We start from the raw sequence: 12,651 nt of genomic DNA, 5'->3' as shown, positions 1-12,651 counted from the left end.
TGTCTCTAAAATCAAGATGGTGCATGATAGAGAAAACACACCATGTTGACCTCTGGTCACACAGACATGCTCCTCATACATCACATACACAAATAAACATACTCACATACAGGTATGTGTGCATACATGTGCATGCATGTATATATTAAATCGGACACACATTAACTGAAACAATTATAAATTCATTCACAAAACAAAACAGTGTACTGACTCAGTCAAGAAACAGTAAGAAGAAAATCCCCAAAACATGTACTTAGAATCAAGTGTAATCACAGTCTTGGAAAAGCCCAGTGAGAGGTTCCTCCTCCTCACGCTCACTGCTGTGGCAATGGAGCGTGTCTAGTCTGCCTAGGTAGCAGGCAAGAGCTGTCCTCTCGGGTGCCCCAAGGTGGCCTCTGCAGTCTGCCCAGCAACCCACCTACCATCCAGAGGCTATTCGTATCCGCCCTTCTCTGCCTTCTCCACTTTCATTCAACATTAAACAAAACACCTTTGACTACTTCATGCCAAGCCCGTTGCCAGACAATAAAGGTAAAGAATTCATGAGACTTGCACAGTACACAGTCCTTGCCTTTACAGTTTATAGTTTGGCAGAGACAAGAAAGCAAACCAGCCTCTCTAAGCAAGACAAATCCCACCGAAAAGAAGAGTTCGAAGATAAGACAAGGCCATAACTGCTAAGTCAAAGAAGTCATCTATCCTAGAGAAAGGGACATTCAAACTCAAGATCAAAGGAAAACAACTGTGCTGGCTGACTTTATGTCAGCAAGCCACAGGCTGGAGTCACTAGGAAGAGGGGACCTTAACTGAGAATATGCCCACCAGATTGGCCTGTGGTATGTTTTCTTGACTGATGGTTGATTTGGGAGGGCCCAGTTCACTGTGGGCAGTACACTCTGGGCAGGTGGTCCCTGGGAAGCAGGCTGAGCAAACCCTGAGGAATAAGCCAGTAAACAGCACTGCTCCATGGTCTTGGCACTGGTTCCTGATATCCCTGGATGAGAGACTACAAGTTGTAAGATGAACTGCACGCTTTCTTCCCCAAGCTGCTTTTGGTTGTGGTGTCGTATCACAGCAATAGAAAGTAACTGGGACAGCAGCCACGAATTAAGTTATCTTCCGGGAACACACAAGAAAGCCCAGAGAAGCAGCGAGGGCACATCAGCTACACAGCGTGCTACTGCAAGCCATAAAAGGAGCTACACTAATTGGGATAGAAGCTCACACCTTTCACAACACTGGTAGGCCGAGTGTGCACTTTACTAACTTTCAGGTCGTACTGACAACACATGGTACAGGACACACTAAGCACCTGTGCTGGGAGATGCCACCACTGACAAACACCCAACAAAGACTCACAGGACCCACCAGAGACAGCAGAAACAAATGTTTCAAAGCAAGTCCTGGAACATTCATATTTCAGAAGCCATCAAGTTATAAAATACATAAAAACAAAGAGTTCTAACCTTGTTTAGGTGCACTGTCAACCAGAAAATGGTTTTCATCTGCTCTCTTCCCCATTCTAGCAGTTTCTAAGAGCCACGAAATATTAACTGCTGGCAAACTCCATTTCTTTGCAGCTTCATATTTAGAACCAGTCGGTTCTTTCACTATAAGATGTGTACTGGCGAGCATGCCTTTCTTTGCATTGGATTTGCGGACAAAGAATTCTTGAACACTAAAATTTACATGGAAATAAAGCAAATGATCATACACAATTAGCCCATTTAAAAAAAATAATAGCATTGCTAATGTCACAAAAACATAATCTGGGTGGTGGCAGTGTGCACCTTTAATCCGAGGACTCCAGAGGCAAAAGTAGGCAGACCTGAGTTGGATCAAGGCCAAACTGGTCTACAGAGAGTTCCAAAACAGCCAGGGCTACACAGAGAAACCCTGTTGTGACACCACCCCCACCGAGAGAGAGAGAGAGAGAGAGAGAGAGAGAGAGAGAGAGAGAGAGAGAGAGAAAGAGAAAAAGGAAACACACACACACTTATTAACAGGTGATAGTTTAGGTTTTTTCAAAAATATGTGTGTGCTTGCACATGTGTGCACACATGCCTGTGCAGTCCAGAAGAGGACATTAGATCTCTTACAACTCGAGTCCTCTCTCAGAGTAGCACTTACACTGAACCACCAAGCCATCTCTCCAGACCCAGTCCAGTCTACCTTAAACTTAGCTAATCGTTTACAGCTGCTTACTCTAGGATAAAACTAGCAGCCATTACTTTTCCTAAGACAGAAAGGAAAAAGAAACAAACTTCCTTAACTTGTAGTCATCACACCCACCTGACTTTCCCTACAAAAAGAAGGCATGGAACCATTACAGTTTTAAAATAGATTATGTTTTTATTTACTATAACTTTCCAAAGGGTTTCATACATAATCTGAATGATCATCTCAGTTTTTATAAATCTCAGTATTTTACAGTCAAGGGGAAAAAGGAAACTAGGCGACTTACTCAAGAGGGAAGGGCATTAAAGGAACAATGGGTAGACACAGCCCAACACTTGAGACTGAAACAATTTAGTCTTTCCTAATTTTGGGTCTTCTGGTTGGTTTTCTGTTGTTTGGGGATTGTTTTATCTCCCAGTAGTCTTCTGGCTCATATCCAACACTGACACACTAATCACAGAGGTCTGGTGAGAGCTGATCTGATTATAACCCTGACAGGCTTCAGAGTCACTAACGATACACACATCAGTGCTTGTGAGGAGTTTCGAGGTTTGTGGGAGACTAAAAGGCCATCCTAAATGTCCGAGGCATTATTCTAAGTCTGTTGATTCCTCTCCCTCCTGGTCTCCTAGGACAGTGGTTTTCAACCCATGGGTTGAGACCCCTCTATCTCCAAATCTTACTTACATTACAATCTCTAACAGTAACAAAATTACAGTTTTAGCTGAATTTATTTCCACTTTAGCCATCATTTTCCCCCAGAATGTCTGAGCTTGCTGCTTGAAAGCATTATGCTCTTTACATTCTTAATCTAAAAACATTTCCCATTAAATATAAGTTGGTTAATTGAAATGTATTGATATAGCTGATTTTTTTTTTTTTTTGGTTCTTTTTTTTTTTTTTTTTTTTTTCGGAGCTGGGGACCGAACCCAGGGCCTTGCACTTGCTAGGCAAGCGCTCTACCACTGAGCTAAATCCCCAACCCCGATATAGCTGATTTTTACCCTTTTTCAAAGGTCTTTACTATTAATTATGTAACGACCAATTAGGGAGGTTGAACTACTGAAGGCTTTTACAGATAACTTTTAATTCCTTTATTTCCAAAGTGGTCCTTGCATTCCTTGCAAAGTGCTCCCTTGCAGTTCTGGTTAAAAAGAAGAGAAGCAATGGATATACATTTAAAAAGAGAAAAAGAAAAAAGAAAAAGAAAGGAGGAAGGAGAGAAGGAAGAGGGGGAGGCATTGAAAGGCACAATGCTTAGAGAAGCACAATTCAGTAACAGCCCACATATCACCACCACCTTTCATAGTGACTAAGCCAATGGGAAAAAAAAAACCAATGCTTGTCCACAGCCTCAGCAGTGTGACAGATAGAGACCTGTGTATGAGCCAGTACTTACCCATCAATCACACATACAAACAATATCCTAGCCAAATGTAATTAAGTCAAAACAAAGAAAACACGATGTGGTTAGGATGCCATAGTAGAGCCCTTGCTTAACATGTACAAGGCCCTTGGCTTAAAGCCTGTGTGTGTGTGTGTGTGTGTGTGCAGCAGATATACTGAAACTATGACATACCTTGCTCCAAGATGATTTGCTAAGAATACCAAGGAATCTCTTTCTGCTCCCACACACTGACTGAAGGAAATCACACAGTCCTCTAAAGGAGTCATTCCTGACATTACTGAGACTGGCGTGAAGAGGGGATTCGACTTGGGATCAACTAATGTCTGGTTGTCTATGCATGTAACCTTTGAAAGCAAAAGCAATAAAGCTACTATAAGAAACAAGTGGTTAAGAAAAGCTCAAGTTACAATAGTAGCAATTCTAGTTTAAAGAAAAAGGGATTTTACATAGACTTGAGTATGCTCATTCTTGGCACATTCCAAATGATATTCAAAGAAACATACAGACACCACTTCTTCACATCTGCATATTAAACCAGCAAGATGGATTCCTATACCAAATGGAATTTACCTTAACGAATGCTAGTGCCATGGCCCTGTGACAGCGATTTCCTGATGCCAGTGTTAGGATCAAGAAGTACAGACTTTGAATTCTTTGAAAGACAGTTTTGGTGTGAGAGTGTGAGTTTGTGCATGTGAGCTAGAGCCTGTACATCCTAGAACTGTCAAATCGCCAGAGGCTAGGCACAGGGACAGGATCAAGATGTTAAAGGTCTTTAAGGTTTTTAAAATTAGGATTATTGTATTGCATACAAATACACACATGAAAAAGTATACACAGTACATGTGAGAGGGCACACAGCGAAGGGAAAAGGAGAGGGAGAGAAAGAGTGTATGCGTGGAGGTCAGAGAACAACTTCTAGGAGTCCTCTCCTTCCACCACGGTTCTAGGGCTCAAACGCAGGTGGGTCTGGCTTCCACACTTAGTTCCATTATCCTCTAGGCCATCTTGCTGGTCTCCCATTCCTATATTTTAAAACTGCCTTTGCCCAAACCAAATGCCAATTTAGGTAAACTGACCAGCTACAAAAGCAAACACAAAGACTCTGGCAGCCAATACTCCTTCAATGCTGGGTTCCAACTGTCAGATGTTTCTTACCAGCCATGTGTTTGTAACAACTTCTGCCACTGTCGCTTCTACTTCACATCCCAGCAGGGGAACCACGGCATAGTCAGCAACAATTCTGCTGGGAAGGGACACAATCTTTCCAGCATGCTCTCTTATGATGTTTACAATATTACATTCATTTTCAACACTAAAACCCAAAACAAGGAAACTCTTTTGGCTAAATAAGCCTTCCTCAGGAACTGTAGAGCCATCAAGGAGGCAATGACTGACAGACGACTTGTTTTCCTCTTGCACAGAAATGTGAGTGGAATCATCACAGGGCTCAACATGAGCAGAACCACCGCAAGGCCCAACTTCAGGCTCTATAGCTTCAGATAGCTTAGCTTCAACTGGAAAAGAAAAAGGCAAGTTTTCCATTTGATAGTTACTAGACTTAAGAGTTTATTTCCTACCAGCCAAAAAGCTAACATGGTGGACCTAGGCTTCCCCAAACATATGTAGCAAATGCACAATTAGATCTCCATGTAGATCCCCTAACAACTGGAGTCAGGGCTGACTCTGAATCTGTTGCCTATTTGTGGATCCCATGCCCCTAGCTGGGCTACCCTGTCTGGCCTCAGTGGGAGAGGATGCACCAAGCCCTGCAGAGAGTTGATGTGCCATGGTGGGGTGGTATGGAGAGGAGGGGAGACTTCCCCATCTCTGAGGAAATGGGAGGCAGGGACTACGGAGGGGACTGGGAGGAAGGGGGTGGATATTGGGATGTACAGTGAATAATAAAAAAGAAGTGTTTATATCCACGGGGTGTGATGATGCAGAGGTTTAATTCAAATACTTGGGAACCAGAAGCAGGTGGATCTCTGAGTTGGAGGCCAAATTAGGTTACAGAAGAATATCCAAATCACAAAGCTACATAGTGATTTCCTAGGAAAGACACAAATCTAAGAATTTGGTCATTTTAATACTTATAAAAATATACGATGAAAGGAGGCTCTGTATTCATCCCACTTCAGGTTTATCCCAATGTTGTTAAGTATCACCATCTTCAATCGAAGAACCACTGTTAGGTCAATTCTAGCACAGAAAACCAAGTTTCCAGAAAATTACAGTCTAGTAACTATATGGTTTTTCTGCTTTTGATTTTTTCCTTTTAGTTCTTTGTTTTGTCTTTGTAGGGTCTCTCTAGTCCTGGCTGGTCTGGAGCTTGTTATGTAGCCCAAGTTGGTCTCAAAATCACTCTGCTTCACAAGTGCTGAAACTAAAACCTGTACCACTGAATAAAATTAGAAAAATAATAAAAATTTTGTTGTTTCCCACAATTAAACAATTACAATTCAATAAGGACTAAAAAGTGTGTGTTTACAACTACAAAGTATATATATTTTATGGTGAACTAGATATAGCCAGCCCGAATGGAAGAGGCCTGAAAAACCAACTACTCAGAAGGCTGAGGCAGGAGGATTACAAGTTCAAAATCTACCTGCCTTATGGAGGAAGTCCAAGACCAGACTAGGCCTTAAAACTAAAAATAAAGCAGGTAACAGCTCAATGACAAGTCTATGCCTGGGTCACGTCTCAGTACTGCAATAAAGAAACACGTAAACAACCTGGATACGAAGTTCAAAGACTCATCTACAACACATCTACTCACAACACAAACTAGAAAAGAAAAACAGGAAGGGCTCCACAGGGTGCTCTTGGCACAGGGTAACGCTCTCTTTTCATAAATAGACAATATGTGATTATTCACCACAAAATTCTATCTTGTGATATATCAAATATTTCACAATACACTGTAAAAAGAAGGTTCATTCATTCTAACTCTGCTGGTAATTTACCTTCCTACACTGATGAAGCTATACACTGAGACAGCAGTACCAAGAGCAGTACTGCATACAGGAAAGACTTCCCACAGCCCAGTCAGAGGGCATCTGCTACAAGCTTATGCTGTTACAATTCACACACATGTGCCAGAGATAGCTTAGTGGTTAAGAGCATGCACAGCTCTCACAAAGGACCTGAGTTCTGTTCCCAGCACCCACATTAGACACAAATGCCTGTAACTATAGCTCCATGAGGGTCTCACCTCTGACCTCAGGCACCAACACACACACACACAAAGTGCATACTCAAACATAGTCTACTGAGAGCATGATTCAATCATCTGGAGCCTGATGACCTTGCTTGCTTAGAAAGTTACAGATCTAAAACTTTTTGGAAATAAAAAAGTTCATAAAAATGTGGCAGATATCATAATTTATATACTGTTTAATTACAAATGCTAATCAACTATTTCTCACCTATTGTGGAGTCATCATGTACATACTGAGCAAGCAGATCCTCATCAGTCTGCTGAAACTTCTCATTAGGAACAAAGTCCTTCTTAGAGAATGTGCCACTCTTTTCTAAGACAGTTGTCTGGTTTCTGGGCTGATCTGAAACTGGAATTCCATCTGGCTGGTAGTTAGCGTGGATATATGACTCTTCAGGAAGTATATATCCTTTACTAAAACACTCCAGCAACCACTTTGCTCCCACTACATGGGGCCTAGAAAAAGAACACTCGGTTAGGCAGCAGTCCTGGCATTCCCACAGCTGCAGACGTGCAACTCTAACCCAAAACATCCCAGTACAAGTGCTCCAAATTAAAGGCTGACAGGACCTGTGGGAGGATTTGCTCCAAAACTGCCTCACGTCATCCTCATAATCTCCCATGATTACATGAGTTACATCTTCATTGAGTTGATTAAACCGAACTCCACCTCCACTGTTAATAAGCCTTCTCAACTTATCGAGCTTTCTGCCACTAAAGCCACAAAGATATATCTGCAAAGGAAAGATTTCTTTGAATTAACATACTCAAGAAGAAAATTGTATCCACTGTGTGTAAATAAGATACTTTATATACATTTTGGGAGACACAAGGAATAAAACATATTCTAAATCTAATGTGAACACACAGGTACTGGCAGCTAGCTCCCCTCAACCCCCCAGTGCTGGACACCATCACTCACAGCTTTTACATAGGTGCTGGGGCTCAATGTTTTTTCACAGCAAGTGCCTGACCCACTCATCCATCCCCTCAGCCTATCATCCATCCCCTCAGCCTAAAACTGGTATTTGTAACTGGTATTTGTTTACAGTCCCACAGCACTGTGATCTCTCAGTAGGGTTAATGCTGAAAATGAATCATAAGACAGACTTCAACATCTTCAAATGATGGTGCACAACCTGTTCCAAGATTTTCAGTGTGTGTGTGTGTGATCAGGCTTGGTGGGTGGCAGAGCTATTTCTGACATGCAATAGCTCCTTAAGTTGTAAAGGAACTTCTTGTAAGTGAGTAATTACAAAGAAAAACTGTAGCTTGCTATAAACTTGAGCACCCAGGCTTGCCTGTTTGCATCAGCCATATGACCTGAGCAAATTCCTTAAGGCTCTGAGCCAACTCTTCCTGTATATTTATCCTTCCTGAAATTTCTTTTCTACTTGAATTAAACAAAACAGCAAATCTAAGAGCTGAGCACACTGCTTTGAAGAAACATGTATACAAGGATTCTAGATGTGAGGGTACATATTTAAGCCAATTTAACATAAATTTTTTCACCTCTTTTAAAAATTTCAAAGAGGACAATCTATTTCCACATGTCCTAAACTATCACCATTACTAGAATACATCCTAAAATTAGGAATCAAATACTGCCTACATAGAAAGAAAAATCCAAAGTTACTTCTAGAATTAGTATGTCCCAAGATCAAAGAAAAAAAGATTACACAAAGTGTCTTTCTGTCCCACTAGTATGTTGATAAATCTTAGGAGGGATAACAGATAACTGGCTGTAACGGTTTACATATGTTTGGCCTAGGGAGTGGCACTATTAGAAGGTGTGGCCTTGTTGGAGGAAGTGTGTAACTGTGGGGTGGGCTTGGAGACCCTCATCCTCACTGCCTGGAAGGCAGTATTCTGCTAGCAGCCTTCAGATGAAGATGTAGAACTCTCAGCTCCTCCTGCACCATGCCTGCCTGGATGTTGCCATGCTCCAGCCTTGATGATAATGGACTGAACCTCTGAACCTGTAAGCCAGCCCCAATTAAATGTTGTCCTTTATAAAACTTCCATTGGTCATGGTGTCTGTTCACAGCAGTAAGAGCCTAACTAAGACACTGGCCTGAACAATAAAACACACTAAGCGCCTACTCTGAGGAAGAGGGTAGCTAGCTCATCGCTGCACAGACAGCACTGTGTGAGGTCTGTGGATCTAAAATACAAGACGCTTCCACCACAGAGCTCATGGACACACACTGAAAATAATCTTACAAAGCAAACCCTTTTTCTTTTTATTTCTGAGCACTGAACGCAAGGCCTTGTACACAATTAAGGACGTAGACTTGAATACCACAGTATTATCTGTCTAGAACTCTGAGATAGCATTTTATTGTATTTTAAATTTACATTTATGCCTTGTGTGTATACATGTGTGGGCATGGCACAAGTGCATGCCACAGGACAGGATGAGGCTCACTCCTTCCACCACATGGGGTTCTAAGGACTAAGCACAGGTTGTCAGGCTTAGCAACAAGCACTTTAGCCACATTGCCCTAAAAAAGGATTTTAATCTTCTAAGTATTACCTTCAAGATAATAAACCACTTTATTTGTGGGAATTAAACTATACTTTAAATAAAATAATGTAACATGAAATGATTATTGGCATTAATGTATTGTAAACAACAAATGATAGGTATGACTGAATACTTTTAAGGTAAGTGGTAAGATTTCAGAACAGAGTTGAAGTTAGGTTAACTCAGAAATAGAGCTGCAGCCCAGGCACACTCGCAAGCACAGTAGAGCACGGCAAGTGGCAGCTTAAGTTAGTGCAGAGTTTGTTAACGCACATAAGGAGCAAGTGCAACTATGAGGGGTCTCTGGAGTCAGGCTGAGAGTGTGTGGGTACCTGGACCTCACTGTGTAGCCCGAGCTAGCCCTAAACTCGGGTCTGAAGATTATTCATCCTTCTGAATTTGTTACCTAATAAAGACATACCCGACAGCCATCTAATAGATCTTCAGGTGCTTGAAACATACTGATGTCCAGATTTTCTAGGTTCTCAAGTGTGCATTCGAGTTTGCTCGTAGTTGAACCAAACATTGTTTCATTTACACAGCTGCCGTTGATGTTGGATATATGGCTGACATCTGCCAGCCTGTGATCTACAAATGTAAAAGACGGTGATAAATTCCTGAGGTAAAGGAGTCATTGCACGCTTCCTTATAAACTAACTTTTCCTGTAAAGTGGTTAAGGGGTAAACCTACAAAGATTCAGAGATTTTTACTGAAATCTTAGTGACAAAGTACAAAAAATTAAATTCGTTCTTTTTTTTTTTGGTTCTTTTTTTCGGAGCTGGGGACTGAACCCAGGGCCTTGCGCTTCCTAGGTAAGCGCTCTACCACTGAGCTAAATCCCCAGCCCCAAATTCGTTCTTAAAGTGAAATTATATTTAATATTTCTTTAAAGTGGCTTATATCCCATAAAAGCATACAGTTCCTGGCTCTAAGGTCCAAGAAGGAGGATTTGCTAAATGGCAAATCTCTTCCAACATAGAAGAGATCAGCACTGACTAAATAGGCTAGCCTAGCTGACACATCAGAATGACCATCACAAAGGGACTGGAGGCCTTTCTATCTGCTACTGTTTTGTATGTAGCTGTCTTGGAACTCTTATGGAGTTCAAAGAATAAGACTGTGTAGTTGTTTCTCTCTTCCACCTTTCCATGGATTCTGGGGCTTCAGTCTGTTGGATTTATATATCAAAGCATTTTAGCTGCTATACAATGAGATTTTTGGTTTGGTTAATTCATTCTTGAAGCAGAGTCTCTTTATGGTATACCAGTGGTTCTTGATCTTTAAATGGAGCCCTTTGGGGGTCAAACGACCCTTTCACAGGGGTCACCTAAGACCATAAGAAAACAGATACTTACGTTACAATTCTTAACAGTAGCAAAATTAGTTATAGAGTAGCAACAAAATAATTTTACAATTGGGATCACCATACTATGAAGAACTGTATTAAAGAGTCCTAGCATTAGGCAGGTTGAGAACCACTGTTCTACCCAACACCAGGATCACCTCGAACTCAGAGCTCCACCCACCTCTGCCCCCAGTGCTAGGGCTGAAGTTATGGACCACTCACTGTACCTGGCCTTTTGTTTTGTTTTCTGAGGCAGGATCTCACTGAATCCAAGTTGGCTTTGAACTCTTTGTAGCCAAAGAAGACTTTGAACTTCTGACTCCTTCATCTCCAACTCCCAAGTTATAGTATTAGAGGTGTGTGTCACCACACTCAGCTTTATAATGCAGTAAGTAGTAGGACTCAAAATCAGGACTTCATACAGGCAGGATTTGTATGCAATGATAATTTATAATCATCACAGTAAACTAATAAAGAAAATATAGGATGGGTGTGGTGGCACACGCCTTCAATCACAGTGCTCAGGAAACTGGATCTCTCAATCTAAGGCCTACCCGATGATCTACTGCTAAGGACCGTTCTCTGCATGGAGAGGGATTCTGAGAAGGGGTGTCTGGGAGCAGTGAAAAGAACAACTCAAAGTCAAACCAGGGGTCCAAGCTGAGACGGCTTTCCAGACTGCTCCTGCGCTCGCTCGCTCTCTTCTCCCCCCCCCCACTCTCTCTCTCGGGGTGTGTGTGTGTGTGTGTGTGTGTGTGTGTGTGTGTATTCTGCTTTAGACAGCTTTTTCTCACTATTCTAAAACTAGTTGAGACAGTTTTCTCTGATAGCAAAAATTCTTAAAAGCTATCTGGATAGCTCATGGGTTTTTTGGCCACCGTCAGAAAAGCTGCTATAAAAACTTATTGGATCTTCTGACCAAGCCAGAAATCCTTAAGAAAAATTCTGGCAGAGATGTTTTTGCTCTCCAGAGATCACCGAATAGCTCAGCTGTCACTAGAGAAAATTCTAAAAAGAACTCCTTTCTGCTAGCTCATTTCATGCAGACCATAGGCCCAGTTTTTTATTAACATATTAATCCAATTATTTATTCCAGGTTCCCTTTTGATTATCCTATGAATCAGCATCTGGGGTCCCAGTCCTTTGATTCTTAGGAAACAGCAAGCACATATTTTCTTTTAACATTGCAAAAGAATTCAGAGACCTGCCTGGCTGTTACATACAGATGTTAATCTTGCTGGGTCCCAGGCTGACCTCGGGGATTCAGGAATCTGACATCATTTGTATCTGCCTTTTTTTTTTTTTTTTTTTTTTTTTTTTGGTTCTTTTTTTCCGGAGCTGGGGACCGAACCCAGGGCCCTGCGATTCCTAGGCAAGCGCTCTACCACTGAGCTAAATCCCCAACCCCTCTGCCTGCCTTTTTATCATTCTGACAAGCAGGCTCACAGTGCAGCTGCCTCTGTTCCTTTAGATTTGTGAAATCCCTCATATAATTCATATTGCATCTTTATATTTTTGCATAGTTTAAAAATGATATATTTTTGAACTCATGTACTTATAGAATTCTTTCCCACAGTCTTAAGAGCTGCCCTGAAGGTCTCAGTGTTTACCATTTTGCAGAGACATAGATAGCCACACTCTCTCCTGGACTCTGCTGTTTCTAATTATCATGGATCATTAATGTTAACGGGGAGGACATTCTTCAGAAGGAAAAAGTCCTCCACTGCTAATAGTGGGTCCAAAAAATATGTTCATTGTTACATAAACACAGCAGCCACCATCACCTGTGTAGGCTCACAGGGGGCCTTGTCCTAGGGGCAGGAACCATAGCACTCTATCCCCACTAGGGCCACACAGGCTGAGAAATCTACGGAGGGAGTTTCAGGACAGCAAGGGCTACGCAGACAAACTCTGTCTTGAAAAACCAATTAACCAACCAAACAAACTAACAGAAACAAAAAAACTACTCTTA

At 41.7% G+C, this 12,651-nt stretch overlaps 1 protein-coding gene across 6 annotated transcripts in view; it reads right to left on the bottom strand.

Moving 5' to 3' along the window:
* Topbp1 (DNA topoisomerase II binding protein 1) overlaps positions 1 to 12,651 on the bottom strand; it is a 43,711-nt gene that overhangs the window by 22,915 nt on the left and 8,145 nt on the right. For all 6 annotated transcript variants that reach the window (XR_015626684.1, XR_015626683.1, XM_087562323.1 and 3 more), the window contains 6 exon segments: positions 9,755 to 9,921; positions 7,377 to 7,540; positions 7,015 to 7,262; positions 4,745 to 5,103; positions 3,758 to 3,930; positions 1,467 to 1,678 (listed from right to left, as the gene is read on the bottom strand). Coding sequence is in view for 4 of the 6 variants with exons in the window: in XM_087562323.1 (XP_087418449.1) it covers positions 1,467 to 1,678; positions 3,758 to 3,930; positions 4,745 to 5,103; positions 7,015 to 7,262; positions 7,377 to 7,540; positions 9,755 to 9,921 (1,323 nt within the window). In the remaining 2 variants the exon portion in view is untranslated.

Source organism: Rattus norvegicus, chromosome 8 (assembly GCF_021556685.1).
Source record: "Rattus norvegicus strain SHRSP/BbbUtx chromosome 8, alternate assembly SHRSP_T2T, whole genome shotgun sequence".
Lineage (NCBI taxonomy): Eukaryota > Metazoa > Chordata > Mammalia > Rodentia > Muridae > Rattus > Rattus norvegicus.
The sequence above is the reverse complement of the archived record's forward strand: the minus strand, read 5'-3'. Positions and strand labels throughout refer to the sequence as shown.